Source organism: Peromyscus californicus, unplaced genomic scaffold (assembly GCF_007827085.1).
Source record: "Peromyscus californicus insignis strain IS unplaced genomic scaffold, ASM782708v3 Scaffold_5__1_contigs__length_169319896, whole genome shotgun sequence".
NCBI classification, from domain to species: domain Eukaryota; kingdom Metazoa; phylum Chordata; class Mammalia; order Rodentia; family Cricetidae; genus Peromyscus; species Peromyscus californicus.
Window position 1 is genome coordinate 117455859 of NW_026294573.1, and position 19106 is coordinate 117474964.

The window sequence follows — 19106 nt, forward strand, 5'->3', positions numbered from 1 at the left end:
TGGATCAGACAACCAGTTGGGTCCCACTTGGCCTTTGTGCTCTTTGCTGTTTGCATTACCCAGTAGTGTTAATGCAAATTTTCCCCAGTGTTGTCTGCTATATCAGATGTTTACCATGTCAGTCAAGGGCCAAAGACAAAGTCTCTCCTTTCTCATGCAAATGTTCTTGTTACTCTCATGTAGTAGCTTCAGGAACAAACAAAACCAGGTCTTAACTGAAATGTTCAACAATCTGGCCCTTTGTAAACTGTCTTGTTATTCCATAATCAATGATTAGAGTGAAATTAGGTCAGTATACAAGAGGGGGAGTAGGAATAATCAGTTTTATTCATATTCTGATCAGTACACTGAACTATTTCTACAAAATATTGTCTCTTCCCAAGATATTAGATCCGAAAGGAAAGCATAAGAAATGTGAAAGAACCCGCCAATGACTGGAGACTGGATTTTCTTTACATTGTCTAATAGACTTGTTTATTATTTTAAGCTGGTAAAAAGAGACTTATGATTCGTGTTGAAGAAAGAGTTATTTGTGCTTGATACATTGAAGACACTGTTCAAAAGCATTTTGTCCTTATAAAAGGATAACCCCTGTAGTAATTCTTAGGCAAGGAGGGACAAAATTCAACCAACAAAAAGCATATCTCGCCCCAAGTTCCCCATGATTTCTCCACATATAGCAAAAAAATACACATCAGTAATTCATTGGAACATGCACATAGATGAGCAGTACAGTTTTAGGCTGCTCAGGAAATAAAAGGGGAGGGGTGGGGGAATCAGCATTACCTAAATAAAAGAGAGGTGACTTACACCCTTTCAATTGTCTTAAAACACCAATAAGAGGAGCAATTAAAATATAGTCCTAAATAGTACTAGCTAATGTAGATTACATAAGTATACAATATGATTCAACTAATAGTGCTCTGCCAAGCATGAGCCACCGGTTCTAGTAAACAAGGCCCTGATCCATTGCTGAGAAAATATTAGCTCCCAATGTAACAAGTTACTTGTATTTCAGTACTGAACGCAAACCAGGTCAAGTGGGCGGGCGGTGTTCTATAAAAGGTGGCTGTATTAAAGCAAGGAGGCCATTTCCTGTTGTGTGTTTTATAATTTTGGAATTCTCTGTTGGGCATTTGCTTTCTCTACTTTTTTCTCCCCTGAGCACTAGTTATCAAAAAAGATTTCAAGGTGCAAGTTGTACATTCCCATCGCAATAGCATCTCATCTCTTTCCTGAAGAGAGGATTACAATCAGATTCACAATGTTAATTGCTTTTCTCTTCAGGTTTGTCTCACATACATGGACTTCAAAATCATATTTTTGATTAGGAAAAGAAACCTACAAACGAGAGCACGCGATGCAATCATCCATTTCCTATTGTGCTGTGTGTCTTTCCCATCCCTTCTCCCCTTTCCCTGTAAAGAGCTGTAAAAAATTTAAGGCAGATGAGGTATATTGCTGAAGGAAAAAGTTGTTTTTGAAAAAAAGAACTCAAAAGAAAAACTTTTATTCTGCCCTTCTACTCAAGAAAGACTACTCAACTATAAATCTATTACTAGAAAAAGCAGGAAAGACTTCGTCTGCATGTACCATACTGCGTCTTCTATTTCTAGAATGGCTTTTTGTTAATTTAATTTTAATAGAAAAAATAAGCACCTTAAGCTATGAACAAGAAAAGAACTTCATTATTAGTGAGTCCAGAATCCAAACGGAATTAGAGAACACTCACTCAAGCTCTCACTCATTCGCACGAAGGCCAATGCTACTGATTAGAACTGTAAAGGGCTGTCCTTAGTAGAAACACGTGTATACGTTGCAGACACTGAAAAATAACCCTCAAGCACATTGTGTTATAGTTCCAAAAATATATTTACAGTCTATTACAAAGATTACAAATGGAAGTGTCTAGGTGACTGGATTATGCTAATTAAAACTATTTTTACAGATTATTTTTTCCTTAGGGACAAAAACATTTTAGTGAAATTAAAATGAGTTTCTCTACTCAATCAAAAAATAAATTAAAATATCAAACAACACTGTACAGTGATTAAAAAAAAAAAACAAAACAAAAACAACGGGTGGGGAGGGGTTTGGGAAGCAATCCATTTGAGTTTTCTATAGCCATCTTTGGTCCTAAATGTGGGAAAACACATTATGTAGCACTGAAAATACCTGTTTCTTTGTGAAGCTCTGCCAGTAAAATAGAAAAATATAGTGCATTTTCAATGTACTCAGAGCCACTACCGAGAAATGTGTATACAAAACAAGACGGTATAAATAAAATGTACAAGTTTTACAAAGGAACATTTACAGATTTTGCTTGTTACCTGTTTGTTTGTTTGTGGATGCCCACATTACCAAACAACACCAATCAGGACCAGTCCCTGGGGTCCTTCTCTATTAAAATCATTATAAACAGCCCAATTTTCTTTGGAAGTACGACAGTTCGGTGTGGGGTAGTTCATGATTTTTGTAACTTTTGAAAACATTACTCAAATATGTATACATTCCTGAAATATCTATAAAGACACATTTAATTATTGCTTATGAAATTCTAACAAAGTAACCAAATAATATGGTTTAATAAATAAGTGGAAACGGAAAAGCTAGACCCTTTACTTCTTCCTTCTGTGGTAAAAGAGTTTTGATCTAAAAGAGTTGTGTGTGTGTGTGTGTGTGTGTGTGTGTGTGTGTGTTCATAGATAAAATACCTCTGTTTTGCTTTGCTTCTCACCGCAATGGTGATAGTTTCTGTGGCAAATTTGTCTTTGAGTGGTGAGAAGAGAACTGCCCCTTTGATCTTGCTCCAGAGTAACAATAGAAAACGTAATTCTTTACTTTTGTATTTGGACTGCATTCAACAAGAAAGAATACAAAATATAGGTCAACTATTTCTCCTAAATTACTTAATGTCACAAGACTGAAAACTCTTGATGTGCTCAGACCGGGTTTTCTCTCATGCTGGAGAACTCCTGCCTGCAGACCCTGCCTTCACCAGCATCTTCGGATGAAGCCTCAGCCTTTTATCATATACACATAAACCTAAAATTTGACTTTTTTTTATTAAATTCTGTCTAGTAAATCACTCTATAAACAATCTGTTAAAAGTGCCTTATAGTATTTATGGATCATTATTGCTTTTTTTTTCATTGAAAAGTTAGTATGTTGTCTGATTTAAAAAAAAAAATCCTGTTAAAAAAATATCAGAGCTCTTGGCAACTTGCAATTCTGAACTACCTGCCAATCAGCAAACAATATCAAAACATCACTGGTTTAACAGAAAAAAATGACACAGCAAGGATACCAAAGCCGTGAAGGACAAAGTCATATCCTCAACTCTGTGTGTAGTTTCCTTTTTGAGATTCTTTCAAAGGTACCCAGTGTAGTAACGTGTCATAAATTTAACACTAAAAAGGTCCAAAGCTACAAATCATTTTCTAAAACAAAGTCCTTATGCAGAAGAAACACAGATGGTTCTGGAAAAGAAGAGCCTGAAATCACATATTTAAGGAAAATATTTCATTGATTTTAACAATAAGATCATGATTTTATTTGACAAATATATTCTTTCTTAAATTCTTTATGTACATTTTAAAAAGTCTATAAGATAAAAAGGAGGTTCGAGAGCTCAAGGTGGTGGGATGTTTTTCAGGTAGTACTTTGTTTATTGTCACTGCTGTGTTCCTGGCCACCAGCGGTGGATCCTAAATTCCCTTTTTATATATTCTGGTGGCACTTAGGAGTTCAAGTCTGTAGGTGCTTCTAAAATCTTCTCTTTATTGTAGGAAGGACTCAGTATACCGACTGTCTTCTAGCAGCATTCTATGCATATACTGAAGGCCAGAACTGTTCTCCTGCAGTCATAAGTCCCACATGAGGGAGAACTACATGTCACACTTGGATGCCTGTTCCATGTAAATGCAGCATCTGTGCTCGCATAGTCTGGATGCTGCTCATGATCTTCTTCTGGTGGCCAACCAGTGTGATCCCTAAACTCATCACATCACTGAAAAAGACAAGTGCATGCTTATTAGATATGTTACAAAGAACCAAGAATGGTCAAAGTGTTCATCAACTATCAATAAAGTTTTCGGTATAATTTAGACTAACAGATACCAATGGTATTCTTGGGCACTGCAATCCTACTCCAAAGATCATATGGGGACCTGTCTGAACAGTCTCCTTTGAAAAACTGGATTAACGAGGCTGTCTTTTAATTCACTATACTGCTGCTTTTTAACTAATCTGAAATTTTATATAAAAAGTGTTTCAACCTTAAAATGTTATTACCGATTTAAAAGGTAATTAAACGTTACTTGAAATGCTGAAACTTTTAAGTTATTTATAAACTGGAAAAAATGGGGTGTTCTGGTAATGGAAATACTTGCTGGAACCTAGTAAAAAGCTCAGAGACCAATGTTACACAAAAATGTAGAGTGAGCTGAATTCTGTGATTCTGGGCATGTATTCCTAACAGTGTAATTACTTTCCTTCAATTCAATAGTAAGGATAAAACTGTTACATACATGTACAATGCTACAGTCACAGTTTAAATGTGCAGTAAGTTAATTATAATTATTTTTATACTATTGTCTTTCCTAATAGCTGGAAATGTTGAGTGTAGATTTTTACAAGTAGTTGAAACATTACAATGATATAATACTATTGTATTGTATGGCAGGTTCTTATAAAAGCACAGATTTACAGAAACAAAGATTGCTTTGGAAATCCAGGTGTAAACAAGTCAGCGCTCTCCATATGGCCGTTAGGAAAAAATGGAAGGGGCAGCATGGGTATGCTTAAGTTCACATGCATGTCATTTCTGGACATATATAGAAAAAGTATTTGATTGCTAGCCGGAGAGGTCTTTAGGAGGGCTCTGAAGACCATTTAATCCGTGATCAACTAGAACAGAAAACTTAGTTCTTTTGACTTCAAGTTCATAGTAATTTTAAACTGATTGCAGGAATATCCCCCAGTGAATAGGAACCTGAATGATACAGTGGTTCATAAGGAGAAAGCCCCCCTACACAGGGTCCAGAATGCTGGCCATGGAGACAAATTATATGTCAAACTCCTGCTGAGTCACCGCAAAGGGTATTTAAATATTCTGCCCTTTAGCCTTATCAGTTACAAAATTAATACATGACTACTGATTTCATGAAATGGTTAATATGCTGCTGAAAAGAGAATTTATGTTTAAAGCATTATCGACATGAGGAGGGTTTATATGAGCGAGAATTGTTGAGACCAAGGTTGGATAAAGCACAGGGACAAATAGCCAAATGAATGGAAACACATGAACTATGAACCAATGGCTGAGGGGTCCACACTGGATCAGGCCCTCCGAATGGGTGAGACAGTTGATTGGCTTGATCTGTTTGGGAGGCATCCAGGCAGTGGGACCAGATCTTGTGCTCATTGCATGAGTTGGCTGTTTGAAACCTGGGGCCTATGCAGGATTGTTTGGCTTGGCCTGGGAGGAGGGTACTAGACCTACCTGGACTGAGTCTACCAGGTTGACCCCAGTCTGTGGGGAAGGCTTTGCCCTGGAGGAGATGGGAATGGGGGGGGGCGTTGGGGGGAAGGTGAGGGGGACGGGAGGGGGGAGAACAAGGGAATCCGTGACTGATATGTAGAACTGAATTGTATTGCAAAATAAATTAAAATAAATTAAAAAAAAAAAAAAAAGAAATGCCTTTTCCCTCTAATTTTGTAATCTACAGCCTTTTACTATAAAGAGGATGACCTAGCATGTGAATTTGTGTATTGTACCTAATCAATTCTTAAATACAATGTAACAAGTTTAAACTTACTCAATAGTCATCCTTGCCACAGACTCAAGTGAGTTATAACCCGCTGCTGTGAAGTTATCCTTATACCTTTCCATCTTAATAGCTTGCAACCATTCTCCAACTGAACAAAAGGCAGTGAAGTCAGGAGTATTCTGATCCAGAAGAGGGCTTATAGGCCTAGGTAAGAATAAAACACAGAGACAAATATTCTCAGAAATTACCAAAGAAAGATGTCTTGGTACACACACACAAAAAGGGGGGGAGTGGGGGTATAGGAAATGATGCCAGATGTTTTAATTGATCTATATAATAACCAAAATCATGTAAGTTATCCAGAAATGATAAATACCTGAACTTAAGGTTTAATTGTAAGTGTGCTCACTGAACTGTGTCTGCCACATGCTCATAAACACTACATAGGTTGAAGATGCTTGGAAGAGTCATATTTGTTCATTGGCTTTTTTACAAGTAGCTGAGAGTAAAAGGAAGTATATCTGGCTATATCCTAACTTACCCAGGACACCAGGGTGCTATTCAGAGCATTAAAAATTCTCTGTTTTGATGACATACTGGGAGTCCCATGGAGATAATAGACCCCTATGAGTACAGCCCACAGCAGCAAGCTTACCTGCAGCTGAAGCTGAAAATGCCCTGCTGTGCCCTGTGCTAGGAGTGAAGGGTCAGCTTGTAATCGGTATCTAGCATGGCATATGCTCAGTTACTTTTTATAATTTCTAATTCTACAGAAGCATTTTAGCAAAAAACAAAGCAAATCAATAAATTAGAATATAATAACATGCCAAAGCTAGAGCCACACGATCAAAGCTAGATAATGACAATGCATGCCTGATATCATGCATTCTCTCCTGATCACAAAACCAAGCCAACCCAGAAGATTTTCTGAGAAAGACATCTGGTGTTATCAGAAGTTCTAAGAAAAGGCTAGTCCAATAACAATGAATGGATTTCTTTAAATACTATTTAAGGTAAACTATCAGAAAAAGAAAAAAAAAGCCAATAAACCTTTGTAAACAAAGCATTTTAGTATGGATTTATGGTTGAACACAGACATCAGTTTGAATTGGGGTGAAGCTAAGGAGACAAATGGTTTATGTGGATATTTTAATTTCATTCAGTTCCATCTCACTAGAGATTTCTTACCTACTACAAGTTCCCAGGGGTGTTTTCAGACTACTTGGGTTTCGAATCATTTTGTCTAGAATTCCAACTATCTGCTCAAACTTTGGCCTTTCTGCCCGTTCTTTCTGCCAACAATCCAACATTAGCTGGTGAAGACCAGCTGGGCAATCCATGGGTGCTGGTAAACGATAACCTTCTTCTATTGCTTTTATGACCTGAGAGCCAAAAGGACATTAAAAATATTACCAAGAGAGCTGCAATTGCAATGAAATGAACTGCTTGGAAGGCAAAATGATTTATCCAGATAAGATTGAGACATACTGCTTACAAAAACAAAAATCTTTTTTTCTTTCCAAAACAGTCATGAATATATTAAGCATGTTATTATGGGGTCCATGAGGTGCAGGATATGATGACATTTCCTAGTTAATTCAGCAACTGGGGACGGCAATTAAGTTCACACAGGGTGCAAGAGATGGAAATATTTTTTAATGCCACCCCAGAGGTTTTCAAAAGGGGACATGTTATGGAACTCTCTTAGCTGAATATAGTTGTAAGAATACACATGTGCATAGAAGTAAAAGATAATGAAAGTGGAAAAGGAAAGTGAGTTACTGAACATAAGCCAAAGAGTTTCATTTTTTGATGAGTGCAGATAACACTTGTAGAAGAAGAGATCACACTAAAGAATGTGCTATGTCAGAACATACTATTGAACACACTGTTCTCTTAACAACTATGAAGGTTACTGTTTTGGGTAATGTGGTGTTAGAGCTTGCTGGACAGTTTGTTCTGGTCCATGAAAGGTGGCTGGATTCCTTCCTCGCTATACATTCACCTACCTGCCAGTAGAAGGTGAAAAGAAACAAGCATAGAGAAAGCTTCCAAGTGGAAAACCGAGAAGAGGTTTTAGTCAAGGCTTAATGATTCAGCGTACTCATTTAATTTTTTTTTTTTTTTACCACATACAATTTATGTATAAATAACATCCAGGGGGAATTATTGCATTAAGTGTGAATATTAATTAAAAACATAAAATAGGTGTGCAAAAACATTTCTGTAAAGACATTAGAGAGCTTAAGTTTCTTATCATCAATTTTCTTAGTTATATGAAAAGGAAAAATGATCTTAAAAATCTAAATTCAGTATTAATCTGAATAACATGGGAAAATAATAGGAATGTAAGCAATATCAATAAGGGCTTTAAAAAATAAACAATATTACCCAAGGAGAAATACAATCCCTTTACACAGGCTAACATGATAGCATTGAACATTTAAGAAAAAAGATCTGTGGGTGTAAAGACAAATGTTTACAGATTGCTTTTAGGGATTATGCTGATTTAGTAAATTATTGGTTGTAGTTTCTCCTCCAATAACCATAACTTATTTTTGCAACAGACGGAGACCACTATACACAACTACAATCAATCAAAATGTAGAGTTGTACAGCCTAGTCACCAAGGATACAACAGCTACAAAACACTCCCACACTAACGCTCAGGGAACATGTGAAAGAGGGGTAAGAAAGACTGTAAGAGACAGAGGGCCAGGGAGTTTGCTGTGAGATTGTCTCGCCCAATAACATCAGTAGTCCCCCACATGAAGTTTCACCAACGTGACTCCTTAAACATGAACTGAACAAGAATGACATCCATAAACATGCTAGAGTAGATGGGCAAAAGCCCGTGAGTCGCCAACCCTACACCAAGAACTACAGGCAACTGAGGAAAGCTAAGAGTGGAAGGTAGTGACTTTCCTCCAGGGAAGAGCACACCAAGTGGTTGTCTAGTGCTAACGTGTCAGCTAGGAATATATGTGCATGTATTATACGCATATGCATGTAATAACATCTGATAAAAAAGAGGCCATGCATTTGAAGGAGAGTGTGGAGATGTATAGAGAAGGACTTGGAGGAAGAAAAGGAAAGGGATAAATGTTGTAAATACATTACAATCCCCCAAATAAAATTAAAACTCTAAGAAAAAAGAATTTCTGGAAAAGAAATCTCACAAAACTGACCTTGAGTTTTTTGAAGAAAATAAAGGCAGATATAGTCAAACAAATAACTGACGTCAATAAATGGTAATGACCTTGACAGGTTTAGGGACACTTGTCCACAAGATGTATGTTCTCTTTTAGGAATAGCACACTAAAACATATGTAAATTGGAGGGTAAAAATAAATGATGTAACTAGAATCAACATTTTTAGGAGAAAAGTCTATTATACATGTGAAAAACAAAGATGAGTCCACTTTGTAATTTAAAAGACATACGCAGGGGTACATTATAAGGTAAAATGGTAAATAAATAAACTTAATTTTGTCAAGTTTTAAAAAGTATTAACTACAAAATTCTAGTGCCAAATCTTTTCAAATTACACAGTTGTCTGCATTTTATCAGTTTACTACTAATCTCTGCCCACAGTTTTCATATGTTTATCACAATCTATTAATTTAAAGTGAATGTATCACTTTCCCTTCATTTTTTTCCTGTTTCATCCAGTGGTACTTTGAGTTGTCCCAGTCAGAAAGCTGAGCATGGTATTGTATTTTCTCTTCTATGCATAGGCAATTCTTTAGCACTTTTTCATGGTTCTGAGTCCTGAAATAGTATACGCTAAGTACTAAGAAAATAATTGCTTACTTCCTGTAGAGTACAATTATGGTCTCAGGGTAAGTCTTCACAAAGTCTCGTTTGTTTCTGTAAGCACTGATTATTTCCGAACAATAAAGGGGAAAACATTAACCAGTGATGATTGTGAGCACTAACAGAGGTTATATGAGAGTTGATGATCCCCAACTGCAAGTACACTGGAAACAGTCCTCAGAACTACATCTCTATCACGCTATTTATCCCATAGGCAAACATACATAAATGGTATCTCTACACAGATTGCACATATGTGTATATATAACAAATATATGTACATATGCACATGGAATCATATTTTTAAATTTTATTTATTTTTTTATTGCCTGCATGTATGTATGAGTAGCATTGTGTATGCAAAAGAGGGCGTTGGACCCCCTGGAACTGAAGATATGGAGAGTTGTGAGACATATGCACTTGGAATTGAACCCAGGTCCTCTTCAAGAGTTGTAAATGCAATTAATCACTGGGCTATAACAAAATGTTACCCAACATTCAAGTAACAATGTTGTTCTTGGATTCAAGTGTTGTATGTAAAACACTTTAGAGGAAAGCAAATGTACTTTTGAAAAAAATCTAGGCTAAGTGATTTAAACCGTGGTATAACTTGTGAAATGTAAATAACTTCCAAAATTGTATGCATTAAAATGACCACATAATTAATACTTGGGAAAATATTTTTTCCCACTGGAAGAGTGGCTTCTCATATGTCCACGGTTGCTTATATTGAACACATATAATATTCTTCTAATTTGACAAAATTTCACTTCAATATCTACAGCATTAGGTCAGTTCTCATCACCTCCTCTACTGCCTAATCAGTTTCCCCATATGGACTTTTTAGGCTGCCTCACAAGAATACTATAGGAAGAAATATCTATTTTTCCTTATGTTCAAAACCATCTTTTAAACTAAAATTCTCTCATGATCCTTCTGGCATGAGACTCTTCAACAGGGCTCCAAGCTTTTATGATGTCTTTTAGGATTCTTGAGCTTAGAATCCCATGTATATCCAGAACTTTGGGCCAAGGAAGTAAGTACTACTAAATCCCTTACAGGAAAGAAAGAGTTAATGAACCCTTGTAGGTATCCCATTCATTCTAGAAACTTATGAAGTCTACTGTTGTAGTAGAGAAAAACACTAACGTCAGTGGGAAACAAATTATCTTTGAATGTTTAAAGATATAGTCGGCTACACACTCAGAGCAGTGGTAGCAGATTACAAAACTTCAATATGTCCTAGGACGAGACTTTACTTTGGACCCAGATGTTTTGTTCCCTTTGGCAATGTTGGCCACTACTCTAGAGGGGCACCAGAGACTCTCTCTGGGGTGCATCTCCATTTAGAGCAGCTTGGCATCATTCAACTTTTAACCTTTGGCAATGAACTGGTCAACATACTAACACCTTGTTGAAGCTGATGTTCAGGGTTCTGAAGTTTTTATTTCCTTAGCTTACCAGTTAAGGACACAGCTAACAATTATAGTAAATATACATCAAATTTCTACTAGATGATTAACATGGCTTTGAACTGGAATTTTCTTATTTGAATTATTAAAGAAACTGTCTTAAGCAAATACTATTATTATAACGACTTTAGAAGTAAAGAATTTATACCACATAAAGTGTTCAAATCCCACAGTTGTTAGGGAAGACAGAATTGGATGTAGGTGATCTGTTTGGAGTCCATGGGGATATAAACTATTTTACATTTCCAGTGAGGAGACTAATAGTGTTTTTTCCAAGTACTTACATATTCTTATAAACAATGAAGCATGCCGATTAAGCGGCCTATGAGTTCAGTGAATTTACTGAAAACATATCTCCTGAAATTCTCAGAAGCCTATTGGGTTTGCCTGCATGGATCTGTCCTCACTCCTCTAATGGAGATGACCTCTTTGGTGCACACTATGATATTACTTATATATCAAATTTAGCACTACAGTTCTAGCACCCTCATTCCTATGGTATGGCCATCAGAGTTCAGAGAAGAAATACACAAGCCTGTTGCTGACAGGTCTATATTAACTCAAGATGGGGTACAGCATGTCTGGTTCCTGTGTTGGCTTACCACTCAGTTTCACTTCCTTACCTCTGAGAACACGACCTAAACAGTATGCTACTAAATATGGTAAACTTCACTTGTGGGATTTTGTTAAACACTACAGAAAAAAAAATTGTAATTTTGTTTCTATTTTAATATAAAAATATAAAGTCATAAAACCAGTGGTAACTCTTAAAAAGCAAAAGTTGAAGGGGCATAAATTACTCCCCCAAATAAATTTAGGCATATGCATATTATATTTTCAAAGCTCTTATTATTTTATTCTACATATATGAACATGTCTCTGCATGTATATATGTGCCCAACATTTATCCGTGGAGGCAAGAAGAGGGTGTCAGAATCCTGGAACTGAAGTTCCAGGTATTTGTGAGTTGCCCTATGTGCTTGCAAGCCTATCAGGAGTTCTGGACCTCTGAAGCATGTCTGCTTGTCCTTAGATGACCGTATAACAGATGGATTTAAGAAATCACAATTATGAAAGTTTATTCTTTTCAAACCACACTTACAACCACCTACCAGTGAAATGGATAATTTATCTGCCTTGTGCTTTGATTAAAGTAATAACAAAACAACACCAACTTTCTTGAGTACTATTAAAAGAAAAAGAATTACTTAGTAATATTAAAATTGCATTATTTGGAAATAAATATTTGATTTTGACCTATCAATAATAAGTCCATTTAAAAGGCAGCTCTATGAAAGCCAAGAGAATGTTTTCAAACTTTGCAAGAATCCTTATATCACCTGTAAACACATAATGATTTTTCTTTGAAAAACCATTAAATAAAACAGTCAAATATTTATATACTGCTCTGAAAAATGAAAGTTGGAAATGTATTGGGAACGCTTAAACTTTTGATTTCATTAACATGTGTTAAACTGCTTCCATTGCATTGAAATTCCAGAAAGTTATAGTTATCTGAACATAAAAAAGGTTATTCAAATGCTTATGAAGTGATAAGCTGTTTGACTATATTTGGCCATGTATACACCTATTTTCTCATTCCATATTCTTGTTTTTTTCTCTGTCTGGAGTGACATCAGACTACTGCCAGAACCACTGACTCCTTTGCCACCCACACCCTTTCTGTTTCCTTATTGTGAGTACGGACACTTAATCTCATATCACATTCAGCCTAGATGTTTGTAGATTTGCCTAGGAATATAACTGTAAATTTACATCTTGTTTTCATGGTATCTTACAAAAAGACTTTTAAAATCCAATGCATTTGAAATTTGTGGCCTTTCTAAAATACCTCACAGTTGTCTACCTGATAACTTTAAGCAATGCAAAGTAATTCAGTTCATTTGCTAAATCTATCCAGAGGGCTGTGGAATTAACTCAATGACAGGGCACTTGAATATATGATAAACTCTGATTAGAGCAACCATCTCTGGAAATGCAATATACTCCTCTGCACAGAGAAGGCCCCTCATGCAGCGGGAATCCACAGTTCTAGCGGGAATCCACAGTTCTATCAACTGGCTAAAAACTTTGGTCAGATTCAAGAAGGGAACCTTTTCTCTTGAAAAGAAAAATAAAATCTATTTTATCTCAATTTCAACATTGAAAATGAAGCATGATTAGTTAAATAATATATCAATGTTTAACTTTAAGACAAAGCATGCTCCAATAAGAATATGAATATAAATTTCTCTTTATAAACTCAGTATGTAGATCATCTTTTGTATTACAAAAACCCATGCCCAAATTGAATTCAGAATTTCAAGATGAAAAAGTTAAAATGCTGTTGCTAAATGCTGAAGTCAAAACTAAACCTCACTCCAGCTATAGTATTATTTAATTGACAAATTTTTTTGTTAAAACAATTCTTTATTTGTGATGTATATTTTAAAGAAAAACAAAAAATAGGGTATTTCTAAACTTAAAATTGAATTTTTTTCCTTCTCAAGTACTTCTGTCATTTTTGTAAGTTAGGTAAACTTTGAGTTTAAGTCATCTTACATTCCTGTCAATCCTTTTCCGTTTAAAACAAGTATGAAAGGAAGGTGTCAGAAGAGATGAAACTCTATGGAGTATCTAGGGATGTAAATATTCCCTTTTTCTGCCCCAAGGATTTGTTTGCCATATTTTGACAGTCCATGAAATCTTTGACGGTGGAACCTGTCAAATATGAGCAACTCTGCCCCTGCCAAAAGGAAGCATCATTTAGATTTTGTCTCTGAAACACTACCAATAAAACAAAACCAGGAAAAAGCTAATCACTCAATTCAAAATACCAAACACTATAAATGATTAAAAGCCTCCCTCTTTCCAGGCATACATTTTTTAAGTTAATGCAGAGATCTGAAGCACCAAAAAGCACCCCCATGTAGGGCATGTGACTTTAAAAGCCACAGAAACTTGCTACAGGTAACTAGAAATTACAAAGGTACTGATTTAACGAAAATGCCTGAATTTTAGCTGTAGCCGATTCCTAATCTTGCCTATGTCTATATCACCTTAAGAACTAGAGTGCCACTTCATTTGCTAGTGGCTTTCTTTTTCTACATGGCAGTTGAGAGATTCCTGTTCTGCTACAGTGTTTTTACCCAACTCTTTAAGAACTTCCCTTTGTACCATTATCATCATTAAGGAGGAACTATCATTTTTAGTATTCTATTGTTCAGATAGAATTGAAATGAAAAAAATGAGAAAGTAATCATTCTAAATAAAAAAAAAACAAAATAAAACCAAGAGAATCTCAAATTCATGAAAATTATTATCATCATTAGCACTAATAATGATGGCAAGCTAGGAAATTATGTTTTTATAAATTTACAGAAATTTATCCCTAATGAGCCATCAACTATGTTACACTAGAAGTGGATGTGAAAGTGTGAGTCTTGTCTGTACAAGAGATCACTTACATCTTGATTCGACATGTCCCAATAAGGTCGCTCTCCGTAAGACATTACTTCCCACATGACAATCCCATAGCTCCACACATCACTGGCTGAGGTGAATTTCCGGTATTGAATGGCTTCAGGTGCAGTCCACCTTACTGGAATTTTTCCACCCTGTTATAAAAAGAAGTTGACATTTTAAATATGCACAGTAGCTTATATATCATTTATGGGCTCACCATCAGCTATGTTAAATGTTTCTACATGAGTTGACAGCCCAGCAGCAGCAGGTCTGTGAACCTTGAACTTCTCTGTACTCGAAGTTACCAATCTTTCTATTAGGCTCTCATTACGTGCTCATTTCTAAGGCAACTGTATTTAATGGACCTTGTGTGGTGTCACGGTAAGCGTCTAATGAATAGATAATGATAAATTAGAGTACGTTGCCAGTAAAGTGGAGTGAAAAATGGGATATTTAAGTAATTTTTCACATTAGCCTTTTTTGTCTGATACCATAAAAGTTATGAGTTAGCATACTCATTCTTTTGGAAGTTTTATTAGATATGATTATATTTACTGTTGTGATAATAAGCTAGTAACTAGATGTTGTTGAATTTAACTGTATAATATTTACATAGTGTAAGTCCAGTGCAGTAGAACACCAGTGTAAGATGTCATGCTATCATTATTCTTTTACTTTCTGGTTTTATGTGTAGATTGTAATAATAATATCAATGTCCTCAAATGAACAACAAAAAAAGCTGAGGTCAATTTGCATGTTCCCTGGGGTTTAGTTTTACATTAAGCCCTTCTTGCTTGCTTGGAATATCTTAGGTATTAAAGGTACAATAATATGTGTTTTCTTACAGTAGTTGTATAGACAGCTTCGGGATCATCCTCTATAACCCGGGACAGGCCAAAATCTGACACTTTACAAACAAGATTGCTGTTGACAAGAATGTTGCGAGCTGCAAGGTCCCTGTGAACATATCCCATATCAGCTAAATATCTCATCCCGGCGGCGATTCCTCTCAGCATTCCTACTAACTGAATGACTGTAAATTGCCCGTCATGTTTCTGCAGGAAGACAAAACAAAAAGTCTACTTAGTGGTACTTTAAAGGGGCCAAAATCACCAGGAAAAAAATGTATGCATGCCTGTAATTTACCACTGTATAATAGGAAGTGTTAGTTAATTTTCTGTATATTATGGATAATTACTGGGGAAATAGCACATGTTGGATGAGATGATAGTCAATAATTTGATAGATTTGTGGTAAAACCTACTTATTTATATACATTTTTTATTGTCATGATAACTGATAATAATTGGATATTATAAATATCCACTTGTTTATCTGCTAAAATTTCAGCCAAGGCTAGAAAATAGAATTTCCAACAAATAAACTCTGATAGGTAAGTGTTTCCTACATGCCAAAACATGTATATAAACAGTCTAAGAATGCATAGAGCAAGGGATCTACATGTATTGTTTATTCTCCAAATAGCAAAAAAGGAAATGGGTCAAACTGTGATTTAAAATATTGAAAAATTAGGAAAGAAAATGATTAGCAGTGCTGATTTTCTTTCTTTCAGTCCTTTGGTAGTGTTGCTGGTAGCCACACAACTGTCAACAACTACCCCACAACAGTGTATGAGCCTACAGTGTTGACAGACCTTCACAACCAAAGTGGCCACCATCCAGTCCTAAACAGATAGAGACATGCTACATGGAGGACGTGGGTTTGAAAATGTGGATTTGCTGGGTATTACTTCTGAAAACTGGATACTTCACATATCATAGTGACATGACAATTAGGGTCCCTCTAATTCATTTCCCCATTTGTAACTGTGAGTTAAATGTGTCATTGTAGATCCCATAAAGAAGACATTAAAAGAATTCTCACTCTAGCTATTTTCTCTTTCCATTTGGAAAATGTTAACATGCCCATATTCCGAATAGACAAGCTTCCTACAATAAAACTATGTTTGGTCATAATTAAGGATTTATAGAAACATCACATATCATTCATTACAAATTATTTCCTGTCCTGTAATAGGCACTTAAGTTGCACAGCTTTGGGATATCCTCTATACTTCAAGTAACAATATTAATAAGCCATTTTATTAAATATTCTGATTTAACCCAGTCTAGAACTGTGATTTTTCAAAGATAATTTTCTGATTTCATACAGTTTACACATTTACACTGTGAGACAAAGTTCAGCAACTTGCACCCCTAGGCACAATTCTAGGTGCATGGGAGAATGATGTGGGAACTCACCCTGAGAAATGCATCCAGGGCTCCATTTTCCATGAACTCTATCACGATCATGACAGGCTTCCCTAATAATAAAGTAAAGAATAGGAAAAAAATGGTTTTTCACAATCTATGACCTACACCTGAGAATTTCTCATTCTTTCACCCCACTCTCACTCTACATTCCCCCAATCCAACCCATGGTCCACTTTGGAGAAGCTGAGGAGTTTAGGAGGGATTAACCATAGTTCTAATCATAGGACTAAGCTCAGGCAGGCATGCAATGTGGAATGTGGTCACAATCCACTCAGTCACAGGCGCTGCCAGCCCTTTTCATTTCTAGCTTGTGAGCAACAATAATAAAAAAAACAAACAAACAAAAAAAGTGAAACTTTATATAAAATGGAGAGGAGCTATATCACTTTTATGACTGTTGAACATTAATACAAACATTAATCAGTCACCCTAGCCCTGAGATTCATTCTTCAAATCTAATTGCTGTGGGATGTTCTGTGTGGCAAATGTGTTGCTCTGACTGGTTAGTAAATGAAACACTGATTGGCCAGTAGTCAGGCAGGAGGAAGTATAGGCGGGACAAGGAGGAGAAGAATTCTGGGAAGTGGAATGCTGAGTCAGAGACAATGCCAGCCGCTGCCATGACAAACAGCATGTGAAGATGCTGGTAAGCCACAAGCCATGTGGCAAGGTATAGATTTATAGAAATGGGTTAATTTAAGATATAATAACAGTTAGCAAGAAGCCTGGTACGGCCATACAGTTTGTAAGCAATATAAGTCTCTGTGTTTACTTGGTTGGGTCTGAGTGGCTGTGGGACTGGCGGGTGAAAGAGATTTGTCCTGACTGTGGGCCAGGCAGGAAAACTCTAGCTACATCCAATCCCATGTTTTCCTTGATTATATTCTGCAGTAGCAGCAAAAATAATTGTTTTTTTAATTAGTTACACACAAATAAAAATTAGTCAGAAATGCAGTGTGTTCACAATTTGATATTTAGTTGTATGTGCCATGTTTCTAATTTCCAGCACATTCTATGTAATAAGTGAAGCATATCACCGGTGTCTACCTCTTGTAACAACCCCTTCCAAATGGACGACATTTGGGTGGTCAAACTGCCCCATGATGCTTGCTTCGCATAAAAAGTCCCTCCTTTGTTTTTCTGTGTAGCCAACTTTTAGGGTTTTTATGGCCACTGCAACATCTCTTTTCCCTGGAAGTTTCAAACGACCACTGCAAACTTCTCCAAATTCTCCTGAAGTAAAAGAACAAGCAGGCATGTTTTAATTGCTGAAATGGTTCAAGTTTTCAAAGAAAAGGATTAAAATATTTAAAATAAGTTTTTAATTAATAAAGCATTTTTTTCTAAGTGCAAATAAATGCATTCAAATTGATGGGGAATTTTTATTTCCCGTATTCAACGAAACAGTTTATGAAATGAAGGGTGAAACAAAATTAAAACTGGAGACACACTTTTGTTCATTCATAGCAGTTAAGCTTAGCTAAACATCTGTTCCATAGGCTGTCACTGTCAGTTAGATGAACAAACACTCTTTCAGAGTCAACCTTTAGATCAGAAGTATCTACTCACGAAAGCATCAGGGCACATTACCAAATCACAACCATTGTGATTGCTTCTAAAGTTTAAGGAACAACATATATCAGAAATTTTTAAAGTATGGAATTTTACACATTATACTTCCTATATATAAGTACCTTGGGGTGAAAAAAATTTAAACTTTATAGTTTCCATTTAATTAATTTATATACAATTTTCTACATTAATGTAAATGGTACAATGGGTAATTGTTACAAATAAAAGAGAAAAAAAGGCAGTTTTAAAGATAGGAATGCATATTCCATCAAGATTCAATACAATTCTCATGTTTAAAATTCTAAGCTATTCCTGTCAAACAGCAAGAGTGACTATGAAGTAGCTAATGACATTGTATCTTAAGAACCCAGCTGAAATCACATATATTCAGACTCTCTACTATGTGCTCCCTTCCCAATTCTTTTTTAAGATTTCATAAACAAGTATAGCCTCATTGCTTCCAATCTTTCAGGTAAATGCAAGAGTTCTACACTTGAAGTATAATTATTTGGCTGTCATTATGATATATGACTTTCGATCTTGGCTAAATAGAACAGCTGAATAAGGAAGCTACAACAGCCTTACCTGCACCAATCACACGCTCAATTTTAATACAGGAGGCATCTAGCTCCTTGGCGAATTGATGGACAGCTCTATTTGGGTCCTCATAGGTTTCAGGGTCAATGTAGGTTTTGGTGCCTGGAAATTTAACTGTAATGATGTAAGAAAGCATGACT

At 35.9% G+C, this 19106-nt stretch overlaps 1 protein-coding gene across 5 annotated transcripts in view; it reads right to left on the reverse strand.

Annotated features, from left to right (window-relative positions):
• Window positions 1–309: 309 nt before the first annotated feature.
• The window catches only part of Epha7 (EPH receptor A7), a 153151-nt gene continuing 134354 nt past the window's right edge, over window positions 310–19106 (reverse strand). For 3 of the 5 annotated variants that reach the window (XM_052715255.1, XM_052715253.1, XM_052715257.1), the window contains exons 10-17: window positions 18955–19080; window positions 17845–18030; window positions 16786–16847; window positions 15370–15579; window positions 14527–14676; window positions 6960–7153; window positions 5820–5975; window positions 310–4009 (exon numbers count right to left, since the gene is read on the reverse strand). In XM_052715255.1, the coding sequence (XP_052571215.1) occupies window positions 3895–4009; window positions 5820–5975; window positions 6960–7153; window positions 14527–14676; window positions 15370–15579; window positions 16786–16847; window positions 17845–18030; window positions 18955–19080 (1199 nt within the window). In that variant the 3' untranslated portion in view covers window positions 310–3894. The remainder of the gene's footprint in view (window positions 4010–5819; window positions 5976–6959; window positions 7154–14526; window positions 14677–15369; window positions 15580–16785; window positions 16848–17844; window positions 18031–18954; window positions 19081–19106) is intronic. The other 2 variants (XM_052715256.1, XM_052715254.1) reach the window with 1 other exon arrangement.